Genomic DNA, 20,247 nt, shown 5'->3' on the forward strand with positions numbered 1-20,247 from the left:
TGGATGGCCATTCCTATCTCTGATCCTTAGTTTACCCTTATTTGTGTGGAGCTGATGGAGGTGCATTGAAAGTGGAGACATTTTTGAGGAATTTTAAAGAGAGCCTCCGTTTTATATATAGTCAGTGAGTACGGTATCTTATGGGGAGTGGAAATCACTTGGAGCACAGTGGTGGATATCATTTGAGGATCCTATTTTTGGTGGAATGGAACACGCAAAGATTTTTTGAACGCATGAGACTTTTATTTATGAACTTTCATTATATTATTTACACAGTGGTGTTAATTTTTGTTACATGTTCAGCACTGGGTGATTAGTGCTAAGAAAATTATGTGTAGTGCTGCCTAATAGTGTATGGTCATTCACTTTATTTATGGTTATATTTTTGCAATATGCTGTGCCTGCTGCCTGTCCTGATCTTAGATTGTCTCTGGATAATGCTGTCATCTATTGCCTGCCCATACCACCACCAATTCTTGGACTTTTGTATAAATACTCTCATGCAGCTCTTCTACCAATGCATGATCATCTTCAATAACACAGTTACTCTTTCCTATTTCCTATACTCAGTCCCTGTGCCATCAGGATAGAAATTACATCATTGTGTAATAAGACCACGGGGCAACCAGATACCAGTAGGCATGACTGCCTTACGGTAAGAGGGGCTGCTAAAGGCAGAAGAAACATTTTCTGCCTTCAGTTTTGGGGCAAGTGTTACAAAGCATTTATATTTAAAGTTTGGTTGCCTCTTGAAAACCTGTAAATTTACACTAAAATTAGACTTTAAATATAAATACACATGATTTGTAGAAAAGCAGCAATATAGCTCTAGTGTATATGACTTACCCAGTTATCCCTTGGACTGTGTTTAGGATCCCTCCATTGCCAAGTATTCCAAGAAGGCCTCCTTCTCCAAGCAGTCCACCCAGCAATCCTCCATTTCCTAGGATGCCACCATTATTGTGAGGACCTGGACCATTCCCACCTCCTCCTCCACCACCACCAAGAAGACCACCAAGCAGCCCTCCACCACCACCACCACCACCAAGAACTCCCCCCAAAAGGCCTCCACCACCACCACCACCACCAAGAACTCCCCCTAAAAGACCCCCACCACCCCCTCCTCCACCAAGCACACCACCTAATAAGCCACCCCCTTGTCCACCTCCCAAAACACCACCCAAGAGTCCACCGCCACCACCACCCCCTCCTCCACCACCAAGCAGTCCACCAACCAGCCCTCCCACCAGGTCCCCACCACCACTACCCGATGGGACTTTCATATTGTTTTGGGAAGTCTTTCCTTTCATTTGTCCGGAAACAGCTGAAAAATGAATAAGAGTAAAACATTTAATGGATTCTTTTTTTTTTCAATAACGTTTTAATACAGGTTGAAATTTATACCAGTTGCTTTGATTTAAAAAGTTATTTTCTTCTATAGGAGGAAAACAATTTGGAAAAAGAACATTCCCTTTCTCCATATTCATCACCCAATTATAAAATTAGCTCGGCAATGGAAAAATGTTGAAGGTTTGTATCTCACTGGCTTATTACAAGAGAAAGATCTATTTGCCAATGTTTTATTCTAACAGCTCTACTTTATTTGACATTATTTTGACCATGATTTAAAAATAAATAAAACAGGGAGAAGGAAACCATCTAATAATGGTAAACATGAGGGGAGAAGATCTGAGATTTTAGGTGCAAATATCTTACCAAAGAATCGGTAAGGAACCTTTTACCAGTTTGTTGGTGTTTACATTAATTTTGTAATAGAGAGGGGTTGATTTACTAAAACTGGAGAGTGAAAAATCTGGTGCAGCTCTGCATAGAAACAGCTTCCGGGTTTATTTTGTTTTTTTTATCAAAGCTTAATTTAACAAGCTGAAGTTAGAAGCTGATTGGCTACCATTCAGAGCTGCACCCGATTTTGCACTCTCCAGTTTTAGTAAATAAAGCCCAAAATGTTTTACAGAATGCTTTATTTATATTTATACATATTGTTGTAAGCGCCAAAAGCTGGTGGTCTGTTCAGCTTGCTGTGATCCATTCAAAACTTAGATATCAATGATGGTAATGAAGATCAATCAACTCCTTCATAGCTTTTTCACAGAATTCTCTCCGTGAGGTAGTTACTATTTATTTTTAAAAAATATATAATAAATGTGCCCGCGCTAGTATAGTGTCACATATAAAATATATAAAAAATATTTTCACATATAAAACACATGTAATGTGATAAATAAAACCATACAGGTAAAATATAATGCAAATAACTATAAATGATAAACCACCAAGTGCATATAAAGGTGCAATCGTGGTAGTAATAATAAGCAGCTGATCGTATGGCGTGCGGTATGGCATGTGCAATCCTCCTCCTCTGCTGACAGCTCCGTCCTACCCCTCCCCTTAGGGCCATAACCGCACGCCATACGATCAGCTGCTTATTATTTTACCTGTACAGTCTGGTGCACTCTAGCACCCATCCAATGTGAGTACCCTCTTGGAGGGCTTATTCTTTAATAAATGTCCTGGCTATATTGCACTATGGAGTCCCTCTGTTTGTTTTTTCTATGATTTTGGATCTTGGTTTACCTGAGAGGAGTGTTTTTGCACCATTGTAACCTGAGTGAGCCTAGCAGTTTCACCTGGGAGGAGTGTCTTTGCATCATTGTATCCTGAGTGAGCCTAGGAGTGGCCCCAATGCTTATTTTGACACCGTTTAATTACTGTGTCACAGGACTGAAGGTGAGTGCAAGCACATGTGGGGTGTCACGGGAGAGCACAGTTTTCACGTGTTGTGATTTATACACCCATCAGAAGAAGCATGATGTTTATTCATTTTATGGACACTATTTATTCACGTTTTTTGTGATTTGTATTTATTAATTGGGATATACACTCATTTGTCACTGGAAAGTGTTTTGATATTTATATTTTAGCACGTTGCACTTTTATTAGTTACTACCACGATTGCACCTTTATATGCACTTGGTGGTTTATCATTTATAGTTATTTGCATTATATTTTACCTGTATGGTTTTATTTATCACATTACATGTGTTTTATATGTGAAAATATTTTTTATATATTTTATATGTGACACTATACTAGCGCAGGCACATTTATTATATATTTTTTATCTATCTACACGCAATGAAACGTGGTTCAGTGCTTGCAGCTTAAATAGTTTACTCCTTAGAGGCATTAGTCCATCTGTGGCTCGCAAGACACCTATATTTTATTTATTTTTAAAAACACATGAAATAATAAGGCTTAATCAAGTTAGCTATTTAAAGTCCACTAAAAGCTAAAATAGTTACTGTTTATTATGAATATGGAGTGTGGAAGTATTAGCCTGTCAGGATTTTTTTAAAATTTGAAAGCCTTTTTATTAGTATTGAAAAGGCCATAAAGTAACGACATCAATGCTGACAAAGGCATGTATCTATGTTGTACATATTCAGTCAAAGTAACATGTGCAACAAGGTCTCTACAATACAGCATACACAGAAGGAATGTATTACAAAGACAATAGGCAAGTCAAGTTATCAATTTGTTGAACTCAAAAGAATTAAGAGACCTAATCACAGACTGTTCTCTAACCACTTACCGACCGGCCACTGTATATATTACTTTGAAGGTGGATATCTCGGTAACGGCAGCAGCTTCTGCCACAACCGAGGTATCCATCTTTAGGGCCGGTGGTTCTCTTTCTGATAATGGTGGTCTCTGCGGTGGATTCGCCGCAAGATCACTGTTATCGGAGGCAGGAGAGGTGCCACCCCCTCTCACCGCTCTCCGGCACCCTCCGCCGCTTACCGGAGCCGCTAGTGGCCGGTAGTGGCGGAGGCGATTGGGACCTGTCCGTGGCTGTGTGTGGAGACGAGTGAGGGGAAGATGGCCCCACCCATCTCCATACCATAGGAGGGTGGAAGCGACGTCATAACGTCAGCTCTGCCCATATGTCTTAAAGGCATATTTTTTGTTGTCATTTTTTCAAATGACAATTTTTTTTTTTTTTTTTTTTTGCATTTAAGTCCAAATATGAGATCTGAGGACTTTTTGACCCCAGATCTCATATTTAAGAAGACCTGTCATGCTTTTTACAAGGGATGTTTACATTCCTTGTAATAGGAATAAAAGTGATCCAAATTAAAAAAAAAAAAAAAAAAAAAAAAAAACTGTGAAAAAATAAATAAAATAAAGTAAAATACATAAGAAAAATTTTTTTTTTTAAAACGCCCCGTCTCGACAAGCTCGCGTGCAGAAGCGAACCCATACGTGAGTAGCGCCCACATATGAAAACGGTGGTCAAACCACACATGTGAGGTATCGCCATGACCGGTAGAGTGAGAGCAATAATTATAGCCCTAGATCTCCTCTGTAACTCAAAACATGCAACCTGTAAACTTTTTTAAACATCACCTATGGAGATTTTTAAGGTAAAATTTTGACGCCATTCTACGAGCGGGCGCAATTTTGAAGTGTGACATGTTGGGTATCAATTTACTTGGCGTAACATTATATTTCACAATATAAAAAAAAATTGGGCTAACTTTACTGTTGTCTTATATTTTTATTCAAAAAATGAATTTAAAAAAAAAAAAAGTGCGCTTATAAGACCGCTGCACAAATACGGTGCGAAAAAAAGTATTGCATTGACCGCCATTTTATTCTCTAGGGTGTTAGTAAAAAAAAAACAATATATAATGTTTGGGGTTTCTAAATAATTTTCTAGCAAAAAAACCTGTTTTAAACTGTATACACCTAAAAGCCAAAACGAGGCTAGTCCTTAAGTGGCTAAATAATATAGCCCATATGGCCTGTTAAGATTGTATTGCTGTTTATATTTCTGTTGTGGAGAAACACCCACTTTATTTGCCCTGGTGGGCATTGTCACAAGAACAGTAAGTACGAGTTACAGTGGTCACAAGAACAGAGGTGAGATGAAATCTTCCAACCGGATACCTGTTCGGGTCACAACTGCCTAAAAGCAAATTTACCCTTACTTTGGAGGATTTACTTCCACTTTTCTGAAATAGGTAGTTAGGGGAAATCTTCCCAAAAGGACACAGACAGTAAAAAAGCCCTAACACCAGCTATCCATTCTAAAACTAAAAACCAAAAAAAACATGCTGATAATGGTTTGGCTTTTATAATTTTATAAAAAATCTAAAACGTAGTGTTTGAGGCAACAAAAAAAAAAACATAGGCTATACATCTGCAATACATGCAAGTACAAGTAAAATAACTGATGATACTGCCAGAAATTCAGTGTGCTCATATTTTCCTGCATACTCAGCCTCAGAAATCCCAAAGCATTGTTATAATCCCAGTTTGTGGACTACAAAATGCCTCCCCATATGTTGAGGAGAAAATTGTTGTATAATTCAGTACTGGTCAGGGCTGAAAACACTGATTGTACTTTCAGGAGGCAGTTTCGTAAGTTCAAACAAAAGGTTGGGAGCACACTGGATTTCTCTAAGATTAAGAAGTACTTTTTTTGAAGCTGTCAAATGCTAGTTTACTAGTTGTCATGCAGACTCTCTGGCATTAATAATTTGAGTCAGTAACCTGAAACAAGTACGCAGATCAGTATTACCTACTACTGTACTACATATTGCATTCTGACATGTGTATTTGTTTGAGGTCAATGATTGAGAAAGTATTAGTATTAGTGGGTCAGCATAGGAGCCGGGCAACTAGCAAGAGGTCAGCAAAACTTTTTTTAATGTGACATTTACCTGTAAAATATGTTTAATATATAATACGAGGTGTTAAAAAGAAAAACTGCGCTATTTACTAAAGGACCAAGCTGCAACTCAAGGCGTTATACGACACCAAACAGAAATAGAAACAAAAATGGAGCTGCGTTAAAAGTAAATAATGAAAAAATAAACTATTGAAAATAGGCCAATGCGTGTAACAATAGTGAATGGTAAAGGCAACTCTGTAGTGGGGAGGCAGGTAAACCCCCAACGCTGTATTCTGGCCTAGGCCAACAAGGCCCAGGCCTAGGGCAGCACTTTGTAGGGGGGCAGCACGGAAAGAGTCCCTGCCGGCTTGCGCTACACTGTTAGTGTAGCGCCAGTCTTATGGGGTGGACTGGGCTAAGAGGCAAACTAGTCTAGCGCCCACATAAAGCGGCCGCACTGCTTTCGGCATGCGAGCAGCCGTCATTCCGCAACTCTGGGGGGGGGTGGCACTGCTTCTATCTTTGACTGTCTTATCATCCTGGACCACAAACCTTCCTCACTGTGCTATATGTTTTCTGCTTCACCATTGGCATGGTTATATCTTCTTAGTCCTCTCCATAAAATTATGGGAAATTTGTGCTTAAAGTAGAACTATAGGCAACACTTTTTTTTTTCATCTTGGATAGAGTAAGGGAGGGTTATAGCCCCTGTCAGTTTATTTTTTACCATCCCTGTCCCATTGCAGAGATTTCCCTTCACTTCCTGCCCCATAGCCAAACAGGAATCGAGAGGAAATCTATGCAAATTAAGGGAATCCATTCCCCCCCCCCCCCCCCCCCAGGCCCTCAGAACTAGTGTCAACACTCAAAATTTTTAGGGCGGTTCTTAAACAAAAAGGGGTGTGGCCATAATAGGAAGGGGTGGGTCATATTTAAATTAGGGGGTGTACAAGTTTAGTCAGGCCTAGGGCAGCACAAAACCTAAATACACTACTGTAAACCCCAATGGTAATACCAAGTGAATGAAACACAAAAATAGCAAAAATAGGTGTATATAAAGATGGGTTAATAAAACTCAATGACTACATTAATAACAAAAAAAAGTGGTAAATATGAAAAATAATGAATCATAATGATTAACAACAATAAAGGTGAGTCCATATATCATGTGAAATCAAATGGAAAAAAACAACAAAATAGTCCATGCACAATGTGTATACTTGATCACGGTGAAAGGAAATCAAATCAAATCAAATCACACCACCACAGAATCGTCCAGTGAATAGGAAAGATGCCTCCACCTACGGACACACTGCCGCTTACCGAAACTATGTGGTCCCTTATGACAGAGGAGCAGGGAGCGCAAGTGGCTAATAACCCAGCCAGGCCCGGATTTACTCCCTTTGCCGCCCCAAGGCCGAGTCCTTCAATGCCACCCCCCCCCCCACACACACACACGCACACACACCACCATTCTTGTCCTTTATCGATGACTGCTACAATAGAGCAATTAAAAACATATCTCCACACACGAAAACACTGAAAATAACTGGCTTTAATTGTACAGACTGAAAATACTCTGTAATGCAGAAAATGCCTTTTAAAGATTATAGCAGTAAGAAACTCCCTAATATTTTTTAGTTCTAACTTTTTTTTTGGCAAACTCATCGATAATATCTTTGTAGGACAAAGTATTTAAAAGTTCTGACTCAATAGGAAGTAAAGCTAAACTGTTAGGTCTTTCTTGACCCAAAGATGATCGTAAATAGTTCTTTATGCAAATACATTTCATTCATTTTTATGCACCACAGCTCAGTTGCAGTGCATAGAAACAGTATGCATTTTGCACCACACTGCTCAGCCCTTTTACATCAGTGTCCTCAGTCCCCCCTTTACATCACGACCCCCTTTTACATCAGTGTCCTTAGCCCCCCCTTATGTCACATCCCCCCTGCCTCATTACAAACCCCCCATTACAGACTGACCCATCACAGACTGCCCCCCCCATCACAGACCCTCCCATCACAGACTGACCCCCCAAATCACAGACCCCTCATTACAGACTGACCCCCCATCACAGACCCCCCCATTACAGACTGACCCATCACAGACTGACCCATCACAGACCCCCTCATCACAGACCCTCCCATCACAGACCCTCCCATCAAAGACCCTCCCATCAAAGACCCTCCCATCAAAGACTGACCCCCCAAATCACAGACCCATCATTACAGACTGACCCCCCATTACAGACTGACCTGACCCATAGCAGACCCCCCCATCATAGACTGACCCAAACCCATCACAGACCCCCATCACAGACTGACCCCCCATCACAGACTGACCCCCCCAATCACAGACTGACCCCTCCAATCACAGACGGACCCCCCCAATCACAGACTAAGCCCCCATCACAATCCTCTCTCAATATATAACTCCTTTACAGCACAGCATTCCCCCCTCCCCAAAGAACCCTACCTTATTCACACAAGACATGGAGGCTGGCCGCTCTGTACAACGGGCGGGACTTTTTACGTTAAAAGTGAGTGATTTATTGCTGTTACCGCCCCGCTGCCTAGCAACCAATCACCCACTTCTTAACTTAAAAAGTCCCGCCCTTTGTCTAGAGCGGCCGCGCTTCATGTTTTGTGTGAATAAGACAGGCAGCGTGGGGAGGGGGCAGTGCAGTGATATTAGAGAAGGCACGGACCTGCCGCACCTGCCATGCTGCCAGGGCCGATCCTAGGGTCACAGACGCCTGGGTGCAGAAATATTTTTGGCGCCCCCACATGGGCGTGGTCATCTAACTCCTCCGCTTTACAAATGTTTCTATGGCAACGACTCAAACACAGAGATGCTCCCCTTAGAAGTCTTTGTTACCCTGGGATCCTACCATGATCTCTTAACAATAAATAAAATACAGGAAGAGCGTACACTGAGACCTGAGATGGTCAGAGACTGCAATCATGGTACAGGAGATGGTCAGAGACTGCAAACATGATACAAGAGATGGTCAGAGACTGCAGACGTGATACAGGAGATGGTCAGAGACTGCAGACATAGTACAGGAGATGGTCAGAGACTGCAGACATAGTACAGGAGATGGTCAGAGGCTGCAGACATGATACAGGAGATGGTCAGAGACTGCAATCATAGTACAGGAGATGGTCAGAGACTGCAATCATAGTACAGGAGATGGTCAGAGACTGCAGACATAGTACAGGAGATGGTCAGAGACTGCAAACATGATACAAGAGATGGTCAGAGACTGCAAACATAGTACAGGAGATGGTCAGAGACTGCAAACATGATACAAGAGATGGTCAGAGACTGCAGACGTGATACAGGAGATGGTCAGAGACTGCAAACATGATACAGGAGATGGTCAGAGACTGCAGACGTGATACAGGAGATGGTCAGAGACTGCAGACGTGATACAGGAGATGGTCAGAGACTGCAGACATAGTACAGGAGATGGTCAGAGACTGCAGACATAGTACAGGAGATGGTCAGAGGCTGCAGACATGATACAGGAGATGGTCAGAGACTGCAATCATAGTACAGGAGATGGTCAGAGACTGCAATCATAGTACAGGAGATGGTCAGAGACTGCAGACATAGTACAGGAGATGGTCAGAGACTGCAAACATGATACAAGAGATGGTCAGAGACTGCAGACATAGTACAGGAGATGGTCAGAGACTGCAAACATGATACAAGAGATGGTCAGAGACTGCAGACATAGTACAGGAGATGGTCAGAGACTGCAGACATAGTACAGGAGATGGTCAGAGACTGCAGACATAGTACAGGAGATGGTCAGAGACTGCAGACATAGTACAGGAGATGGTCAGAGACTGCAAACATGATACAAGAGCTGGTCAGAGACTGCAAACATGATACAAGAGCTGGTCAGAGACTGCAGACATAGTACAGGAGATGGTCAGAGACTGCAGACATAGTACAGGAGATGGTAAGAGACTGCAGACATGATACAAGAGATGGTCAGAGACTGCAGACATGATACAAGAGATGGTCAGAGACTGCAGACATGATACAAGAGATGGTCAGAGACTGCAGTTCTTATGGACGTTAGTAGATAATGGCCGATCGGCCCTCTCACCTGACCCAGCGATACAGCAACGGTTCCTCTGATCAGGAGGCAGCTCACTCTGAATTGCCCGTGGCGACTCCGCTGGGTAGTACCCAGATCTGTATTCCTGCAATGACTCCATTCCTTTCTCCGCCAGGCATGGCGCCAGGCTGTGTGGCTTTCCCTCTGGGGGCGCAGGGAAGCGGGGTTCTCTCTCTAATGGTTTTCCCTCGGCACTGCCCTCTCCCTCTGGAGCCCTGGGTGTACTTTCCTGGGTGTAGACCCCCCAGGACAAACCACCCCTCCCTTCATTAGTACAGACCCCCCCAGGACAAACCCCCCCCCCCATTAATACAAACCCCCCCAGGACAAACGCCCCTCCATTAGTACAAATCCCCCCAGGATAACCCCCCTCCATTAGTACAAATCCCCCCAGGATAACCCCCCCTCCATTAGTACAGACCCCCCAGGACAAACCCCCCTTCATTAGTACAGACCCCCGGGACAACCCCCCCTTCATTAGAACAGACCCCCAGGACAACCCCCCTCTCTATTAGTAGAGACCCCCAGGACAACCCCCCCTCTATTAGTAGAGAACCCCCAGGACAACCCCCCCTCTATTAGTAGAGAACCCCCAGGACAACCCCCCCATCATTAGTACAGACCCCCGGGACAACCCCCCTCTATTAGTAGAGAACCCCCAGGACAACCCCCCCATCATTAGTACAGACCCCCGGGACAACCCCCCCTCTATTAGTAGAGAACCCCCAGGACAACCCCCCCATCATTAGTACAGACCCCCGGGACAACCCCCCTCTATTAGTAGAGACCCCCAGGACAATCCCCCCTTCATTAGTACAGACCCCCAAGACAACCCCCCCTCTATTAGTAGAGAACCCCCAGGACAACCCCCCCTTCATTAGTACAGACCCCCGGGACAACCCCCCCTCTATTAGTAGAGACCCCCAGGACAACCCCCCCTCTATTAGTACAGACCCCCAGGACAACCCCCCCTCTATTAGTAGAGAACCCCCAGGACAACCCCCCCATCATTAGTACAGACCCCCGGGACAACCCCCCCTCTATTAGTAGAGACCCCCCACTCCATTAGTGTACATAAAAACACCCGGCGGCAGCTCGAGAGGAGAGGACAGTGAGCAGCCGCGCCGCCCGGGTGGAGAACAGATGGAGACAGGAGAAAACGTCAGGCATGGACGGACCGCCCCACCGCACCGCACAGCACAGAGACCAGCTGCTCCGATCTCCGGCGGCTACTCTCCTTCTCAGACAGGAGGAGGGAGGGGGGACGGGCTTGAGCCTTGAAAAAACAGCAGCGGTGGCGGTGACCTGCGCCTCAGTCTGGACACAGAGAGGAGGAGGAGGCAGAGGAGCACTCTGGCACTTCAGCGCCCCCACCTCTCTGGCGCCTGGGTGCACTGCATGCTACTATGTTAGTGTGAGGGGCGGCTGAGAAGTCGCCGCAGGAGCGGCGCCGCCCCTGCACCACTGCCGCCCCGAGGCCTGGCCTCGGTGGCCTTGTGGGAAATCCGGCCCTGAACCCAGCCTGGGGCCTCAATAGTAGACATACAGCTCCTCACTTCCAGCAGCGGTGTTCACAATGTAGTTAGATGATGATATCCCCAAGAAAACAAAAGAATGCTCGCATAGTGTAAAACCTCTGCCTCTGGAGATCGGGGATCGTCCTTCTCCTTCGAGACCCTGGGAGTATTTGGATGTCCTGAGAATACTCTCTGATCCATCCTCAGGACATCCAAATACTCCCAGGGATAGGGGTCCTAAAGGAGTTAAATCATGTGAAAGTAAAACTATTGTTTATCTCAGGTATTCAAAGTAAACAGGAATTTAGTACAGGAGATGGTCAGAGACTGCAAACATGATACAAGAGATGGTCAGAGACTGCAGACGTGATACAGGAGATGGTCAGAGACTGCAAACATGATACAGGAGATGGTCAGAGACTGCAGACGTGATACAGGAGATGGTCAGAGACTGCAGACGTGATACAGGAGATGGTCAGAGACTGCAGACATAGTACAGGAGATGGTCAGAGACTGCAGACATAGTACAGGAGATGGTCAGAGGCTGCAGACATGATACAGGAGATGTACAGAGACTGCAATCATAGTACAGGAGATGGTCAGAGACTGCAATCATAGTACAGGAGATGGTCAGAGACTGCAGACATAGTACAGGAGATGGTCAGAGACTGCAAACATGATACAAGAGATGGTCAGAGACTGCAGACATAGTACAGGAGATGGTCAGAGACTGCAAACATGATACAAGAGATGGTCAGAGACTGCAGACATAGTACAGGAGATGGTCAGAGACTGCAGACATAGTACAGGAGATGGTCAGAGACTGCAGACATAGTACAGGAGATGGTCAGAGACTGCAGACATAGTACAGGAGATGGTCAGAGACTGCAAACATGATACAAGAGCTGGTCAGAGACTGCAAACATGATACAAGAGCTGGTCAGAGACTGCAGACATAGTACAGGAGATGGTCAGAGACTGCAGACATAGTACAGGAGATGGTAAGAGACTGCAGACATGATACAAGAGATGGTCAGAGACTGCAGACATGATACAAGAGATGGTCAGAGACTGCAGACATGATACAAGAGATGGTCAGAGACTGCAGTTCTTATGGACGTTAGTAGATAATGGCCGATCGGCCCTCTCACCTGACCCAGCGATACAGCAACGGTTCCTCTGATCAGGAGGCAGCTCACTCTGAATTGCCCGTGGCGACTCCGCTGGGTAGTACCCAGATCTGTATTCCTGCAATGACTCCATTCCTTTCTCCGCCAGGCATGGCGCCAGGCTGTGTGGCTTTCCCTCTGGGGGCGCAGGGAAGCGGGGTTCTCTCTCTAATGGTTTTCCCTCGGCACTGCCCTCTCCCTCTGGAGCCCTGGGTGTACTTTCCTGGGTGTAGACCCCCCAGGACAAACCACCCCTCCCTTCATTAGTACAGACCCCCCCAGGACAAACCCCCCCCCCATTAATACAAACCCCCCCAGGACAAACGCCCCTCCATTAGTACAAATCCCCCCAGGATAACCCCCCTCCATTAGTACAAATCCCCCCAGGATAACCCCCCCTCCATTAGTACAGACCCCCCAGGACAAACCCCCCTTCATTAGTACAGACCCCCGGGACAACCCCCCCTTCATTAGAACAGACCCCCAGGACAACCCCCCTCTCTATTAGTAGAGACCCCCAGGACAACCCCCCCTCTATTAGTAGAGAACCCCCAGGACAACCCCCCCTCTATTAGTAGAGAACCCCCAGGACAACCCCCCCATCATTAGTACAGACCCCCGGGACAACCCCCCTCTATTAGTAGAGAACCCCCAGGACAACCCCCCCATCATTAGTACAGACCCCCGGGACAACCCCCCCTCTATTAGTAGAGAACCCCCAGGACAACCCCCCCATCATTAGTACAGACCCCCGGGACAACCCCCCTCTATTAGTAGAGACCCCCAGGACAACCCCCCCTTCATTAGTACAGACCCCCAAGACAACCCCCCCTCTATTAGTAGAGAACCCCCAGGACAACCCCCCCTTCATTAGTACAGACCCCCGGGACAACCCCCCCTCTATTAGTAGAGACCCCCAGGACAACCCCCCCTCTATTAGTACAGACCCCCAGGACAACCCCCCCTCTATTAGTAGAGAACCCCCAGGACAACCCCCCCATCATTAGTACAGACCCCCGGGACAACCCCCCCTCTATTAGTAGAGACCCCCCACTCCATTAGTGTACATAAAAACACCCGGCGGCAGCTCGAGAGGAGAGGACAGTGAGCAGCCGCGCCGCCCGGGTGGAGAACAGATGGAGACAGGAGAAAACGTCAGGCATGGACGGACCGCCCCACCGCACCGCACAGCACAGAGACCAGCTGCTCCGATCTCCGGCGGCTACTCTCCTTCTCAGACAGGAGGAGGGAGGGGGGACGGGCTTGAGCCTTGAAAAAACAGCAGCGGTGGCGGTGACCTGCGCCTCAGTCTGGACACAGAGAGGAGGAGGAGGCAGAGGAGCACTCTGGCACTTCAGCGCCCCCACCTCTCTGGCGCCTGGGTGCACTGCATGCTACTATGTTAGTGTGAGGGGCGGCTGAGAAGTCGCCGCAGGAGCGGCGCCGCCCCTGCACCACTGCCGCCCCGAGGCCTGGCCTCGGTGGCCTTGTGGGAAATCCGGCCCTGAACCCAGCCTGGGGCCTCAATAGTAGACATACAGCTCCTCACTTCCAGCAGCGGTGTTCACAATGTAGTTAGATGATGATATCCCCAAGAAAACAAAAGAATGCTCGCATAGTGTAAAACCTCTGCCTCTGGAGATCGGGGATCGTCCTTCTCCTTCGAGACCCTGGGAGTATTTGGATGTCCTGAGAATACTCTCTGATCCATCCTCAGGACATCCAAATACTCCCAGGGATAGGGGTCCTAAAGGAGTTAAATCATGTGAAAGTAAAACTATTGTTTATCTCAGGTATTCAAAGTAAACAGGAATTTACTTTTCACATGATTGAATAATCAAAGTGAATCTCCACACTGTTTATTTGTATATTTTCTCAGCTCCTTTAGTAAATCCGTACATATGTCTAATTACATGTCCCTATTATAGACTTACTTAAACTGAGAGATTTACTTTTGTTTCAGTAGATATTCTGCTGTATGTTGGACATCTAGTTTGTTTTTGATAGCTTAACTACATTATGACTTTTTAATGGTTACTTTAAATAAGACTGTTATTCTTATAGTCCAGGATATTGAGACGTTTTATAGATTTGTAGACATGTTAATGCTACCATACGCATTTGGATTATCCAAAAAAATTATTTAATTGTAACAGGTACTCTAGTCTAGGGTGTACTGTAGGACTTATGCAACCCTATGCAAATTCTGACTTTTTGAAAATTAAACATACTGAACACACATTTTTCAAAGTGAACATTCAACAACAGTCGCCTCTCTTCCTTTATTAAATTAACCCCAGAGTATAATTCAGATCTTTTGTTTTGAGAGTAAATATGAAAAGGTTTATCTTACCATCATTTATTGCTCCTTTAGCCAGTCGTAATACAGCTCCCTTACTTCTAGTGCTACTAACGCAATGAGCTTGGATGAGAAGACAACATATAAAGGAGATACGCCACAGCTTGAACATCTTTGTAAGGAATAATGCTAAAAGAGTAGCACAAAACCGACATTACCATTTGAAATACCATAACACAAACAACAATATTTGAAATTAACTTGTTGATTTATATTTATTCATGGCATGAATGGAAAAAGTATATGGAAAAATTATGCGCTTAGTGTGTATGTGAATTGAATAATATTGAATGATCAATTGACAGCAACACTCACACAACAACATCCAAAAACATAATAAAAAAACGTGTTGCGCTGTCTATTGAAAAATCTGAATAAATAATAATAAAATAAAATACATCATGTAATATACAAATTATATATCAAAAAATATAGAAAAAATATAATATATATATATATATGAAACCACAAAGTCCATAAAGTGATAATGTGCAAAATCCTTGAATTCAGTGCAACACTCAGTGCTTAGATAGATGAGGCAAAAATATCTTCTTACCAGATCCAAAGACCTATCAAGGTCTATATTTGCATCTGTGAGCTTTATTACCCTTCACATTAGATACAGATCATCTTAGCTTATCCAGCCTCCTCGTGGGGAACCATTGGTGAAAACAAGCCAAGGTAATAATCACAGGATATCCACCGAAGGTGATCCAACTATTAGTCATATGAGAAAAGGAAAATATGCCTCACAGAAAAAGTCTATTTAGACAAAACATACGTCGGCAGGGCAGGAAATAATGGTGACATCAGTACGCTCGTGAGAGTGCTAGGACGGTGTATTTCCAAATGCCAGTGATTACAGTTTTGTTGTAAGTAGTATTTAAATAAATTGCCCATTTTTAATCTGGACACTGCACAATGAGCTTTCCTTTTCTCATATGACTAATGGTTGGATCGCCTTCTGTGGATATTCTGTGAGTATTACCTTGGCTTGTTTTCCCCAAAGGTTCCCCACAAGGAGGCTGGATAAGCTACGATGTTCTGCACCTAATGAGAGGGGTAATAAAGCTCACAGATGTGATTATAGACCTTAATAGGTCTTTGGATCTAAAAGGGAGATATTTTTGCATCGTCTATCTAAGCACTGAGTGTTGCACTGAATTCAAGGAATTTATGCATTATCACTTTATGGACTTTGGTGTTTCATATAAATTTTATATATTTTTTTATATATAATTTGTATATTATATGGCTGTCTTTTATTATTTATTCAGATTTTTGCTTAAATTTTTTTAATTGATCTTCACTAGACAGCGCAACACGTTTTCTTTATTATGAATGGAAAAAGCATATAGATAAAACATATTCTGCGGAATGTACATTCTATGAAAGTGACTTTCTTGCTTTCTGTTTAGATTAAAGTAAATGGTGGCTACTACTTGATCACTTCTTTATTATCAAAGCAATAAAAGAACAGTTTTTTTGGAGGGGCAAAATAGAGTTAGATCTAGGGTGACATGTCCAAGAGCAGAAGGCTTTCATCCTTACATCACTGTAATAAAATATTTTCACAAGAAATTAGAGATGAAATTGCCTTTTATCATGTTCTTTTTATTGATCTATACTGTATTTGTTGTATAGATCTGTGGAGTCACAAAGAGTGGGAGCGTAGCCTATGACATGGATTCAAGACTTAGGTTTGGAGTTAGGTATCCTGTCTTCTGCACCTCCACCCTTCCCATTCATATTTTTTCATTGTCAGCCAACACTGAAGTGAGAGTGGGAATGGGAGAGAAAATTTACAAAGCAGCTGTCACAGATGCCGGTGGTAGGGGGGAGGTTTAAAGATATTAACATGGTAATCAGCGAACCCCACTGAAGCCATGAAAGGGAAATCTGGAAAATTAGATATGGCCATTTTCAAGGTTAATGGGCAAGGGATTGCCAAACAAAAGGCATAGAGAGCCAAGCGCTGCCATGGGGGACATATGTAATATAATATTTTACTTTAATTTAATTGATTGGTCTAACTATAGCAGCAGCACCTCAATCTAATTAACATCAACTTTAAAAATGGCCTCTTTAAGTAGTTATTGCAGTGATACGTGTTTTTTTTTACCAGCAGTATTAGGCCTCAATTGACCAGGGAAGAAGAAGCCACAACAGATCTGTAAGTTATTGGGATTTTTATTCTTCCAAAAAAAAGCTAAAGCCCTCAACTTCATATTAAAGTTTATAGTATAGCATGTGATCTTTGTTTACTGTACCACACTATATTATTATTAAAGTTTAATAAAATGTCAAAATGGCATGCACATAAACACTTCAAAACCACAATCCCACATCCCAGAGATGAGGCAGTTTTAATCCTAAAATTAAAAAAATACAGTACCATATTTCTGAGACAATAGGCACATGTACAGTATGTCTGGAGAGTATATAAGCAGCTTGACTGGAATGCAATGTAAAATAGAGAGACAATGCAGTTTTTATTATGAAATACATATCAGAGTGTATTACTTAGAGGCAACAGCCAGAAATATTGTACAGATTAAATACACATTAGGTAAGCATTTTTACTAGGCTGCAATTGAAGAGGGAGAGATAAGGCAGATTTTATCACGGCACAAAAGTTCTGAAAGAAGCCAGAAATATTTTGCAGATCCCGTGTCATCCTGTTTATAAGGCTGCATCAGAGGCAGAGACTGGGAAGGTTTTCATCAAGAAATAAAAACTAGAGTTTATTATTTCAGAGACAACAACTAGAAATTGTTGTACAGATTCCATAGTCAGCATTGAAACAGTAGCCATTTTTTAAAAAAGGATATTCTTTTGGACATACAAACGACCAGTCTCATAAACTTTTACAAACCAAAATAATAATACATTTAAGCACTTTGAGTAGGCCATTTTATCATAGGGAGAATGCAGACAGCATTTACATTGTAATTATTTCACACAAAAAATGCCAGACCCATGTTGCATAGACTCCATACACAGTATTTAAAGTGGTATTAAACCCCCATTTTTTTTATTGCAACGCACCATTTTTTAGATGTGGTAGCTGCATTTGTTTTTCTTTTTTTCCCTTTATTTTTGATGGTCCAACCAGTAAATGTGTTATTTTTAAACCTAATTTAGTAGACCAAGCTGTCCAGAAAAAATAGCAGTTAGAGAGTTGAAATAAATCATTTAACATTGACAATCGTGCTGACAATGGTCAGCCTTTATTCATTTATGTAAAACCTTTATCTCTTAAACGAAAAAAAACTGTTTGATTTAACAGCTTATAAAGTGTTAGCTGAATTTCAGCTTCAATTTGTTAGACAAGTCCATCTACATCTGCTAGTCTAACACTACCCTCCCCTATACAGACAAAGATGTCTGCTTTACTACTTCATCCCGAATGTAGACACCCTAAGACAGAACATTACTATTGGCTGGATCACCAGGTAAAATAAAGAAAAAGCCTAAAAAAGGAAGCTAATAAAGCCACCACACCTAAGAATTTGTAAGCTGCAATATGTTATATTTTTGGGGGTTTAATACCACTTTAAGCATTTTTATTAGGCCACATTTTGAACAGGAGGGACAACAGTCAGCTTTTAATCTAAAAATCAATTTTAGAATGTTTTTATTTCACCAGGCCACTTTCATTAAAAAAAACCCATCATTAATGTGTATTACTTTACCTATACATTTTGCAGCTAAAGACTAGCTGCAGAAAAATTGTGTGTGGCACCTTTGCAGTGCCAGAGCACAAAAAAGGAGGGGCCAAATGCACCAAATGCAGGAGGGGCCAGTGATGTAACATTCGGCCTGTGGAGCGCACACGGCAGCGGTGGTACTTTACTACATTACTACATACTACATTTTATATTTGTTCATTAGCTTCCATGTTAGTGTATTTTATTGTGTATGTTTTAATTAATAAAGTGAAGTTATGCTATGAAGGGTTCTTCCTTGTTTGTCCTTCTACATGCTAATAGTTAAATCCTGTGAGGAACGAGACTTAATACAAAATTGCACCAAAGGAGTGGAAGACAGTGTGCATTTATCCATGCTGGACTTGCTGACAAGTGCTTATCAGGGCCGTCTTTAAGGCAGGGCAAAAGGGGCATCTGCCCTGGGCCCTGTCATTGCTGTGGGGCCCAAAGCAGCTGCCTCATACTTGCCAACTATCCCAGTTTAAATTCCCTTGTCCCTTGAAGTTTTAGTCCTGTGCTGTGTCCCGATATCTCAGTGTGAAGTGCTGGTACTAATGCTGCCCAGCTCTGCCCTATTGTGTACAGATGACTCACCTGCAGACCCTGTGTTTACATGTAAATAACCGGCATTCATATGTAAATAGTGGCGGCATTCATAAGTAAACAGGTGCGGCCGGCAGCATTGATATGTAAATAAAGGTGGCATTCATATGTATATCATGCCCCCCTGCAGTGAGAAGATGATGTGCTGTAACCTCTAGCAACCAATCAGTGAACAGTATTACTGTACAGTAATCTATAGCAACCACTTAACAAGCAGAAATCATGTGCTGTAACCTCTAGCAACTAATCAGTGAGCCGTAATGTGTGCGGTAAACTCTAGCAACCAGTCAGTAAGCAGTAATGATATACTGCAACAGCTGGCAACCAATCGCAATTGCAGCCTAATCTCATACAGTAAACTGATTTTAAGTCTATCTGATATTTATTGTATGTCTCAGAGTAGATGGAGAGTGAAATTGCATGGGGGGGGGGCCCCATGAAAATTTTTGCCCAGGGTCCAATCAATATTAAAGACGGCCCTGGTGCTTATGACTCTTTATGCCTAGGGCATAGTCCATAAGCTCTGGTGAGTGTGGGAACACTTGGGGACACTGCACAGATCTTGTGACAAGTGAAGAGGAGAGGCATTGCACATTTGCACACAGTGTGTGAATAATTGCACTTGGGCACACGCACTTTACTGGATTGATTGAACTACTATATATACTTGAGTATAAGCCGACCTGAATATAAGCTGAGGCACCTAATTTTACCACAAAAAACTGGGAAGACTTATTGACTCGAGTATAAGCCTAGGGTGAGAAATGTGCAGCTACTGTAAGTGGAAAAGAGGGTCAACAATGCCCATTTGCAGCCTCACTGTGGCCATTTGCATGCCTCAGTGTGCCCATCTGCAGCCATAGGTCCCCCGAACTTCAAACTCAGTAGTTAAGGGTTCCTAGATGCCCCCTAGCTGCAGCCAAAATTTGGGGTCTCTGGACCCAAAGGGTCCCGAAATATAGATCCATAGCATGGATAGTTGTTGTTTATACAAGAGCAGGTAATGTTGACAGGTCAGTAGCAGTGGCAAGAGATGGTAACATTGTAAAAATATAA

The 20,247-nt window shown here is 43.3% G+C and overlaps 1 protein-coding gene across 1 annotated transcript in view; it reads right to left on the reverse strand.

Moving 5' to 3' along the window:
- Positions 1-20,247, reverse strand: part of LOC141114268 (BPI fold-containing family B member 4-like) — an 80,021-nt gene that overhangs the window by 55,935 nt on the left and 3,839 nt on the right. The window contains exons 2-3 of the mRNA XM_073607853.1: positions 14,873-15,007; positions 847-1,324 (exon numbers count right to left, since the gene is read on the reverse strand). Coding sequence (XP_073463954.1) covers positions 847-1,324; positions 14,873-14,990 — 596 coding nt within the window. The 5' untranslated portion in view covers positions 14,991-15,007. The remainder of the gene's footprint in view (positions 1-846; positions 1,325-14,872; positions 15,008-20,247) is intronic.

This window comes from Aquarana catesbeiana, linkage group LG12 (genome assembly GCF_042186555.1).
Source record: "Aquarana catesbeiana isolate 2022-GZ linkage group LG12, ASM4218655v1, whole genome shotgun sequence".
Lineage (NCBI taxonomy): Eukaryota > Metazoa > Chordata > Amphibia > Anura > Ranidae > Aquarana > Aquarana catesbeiana.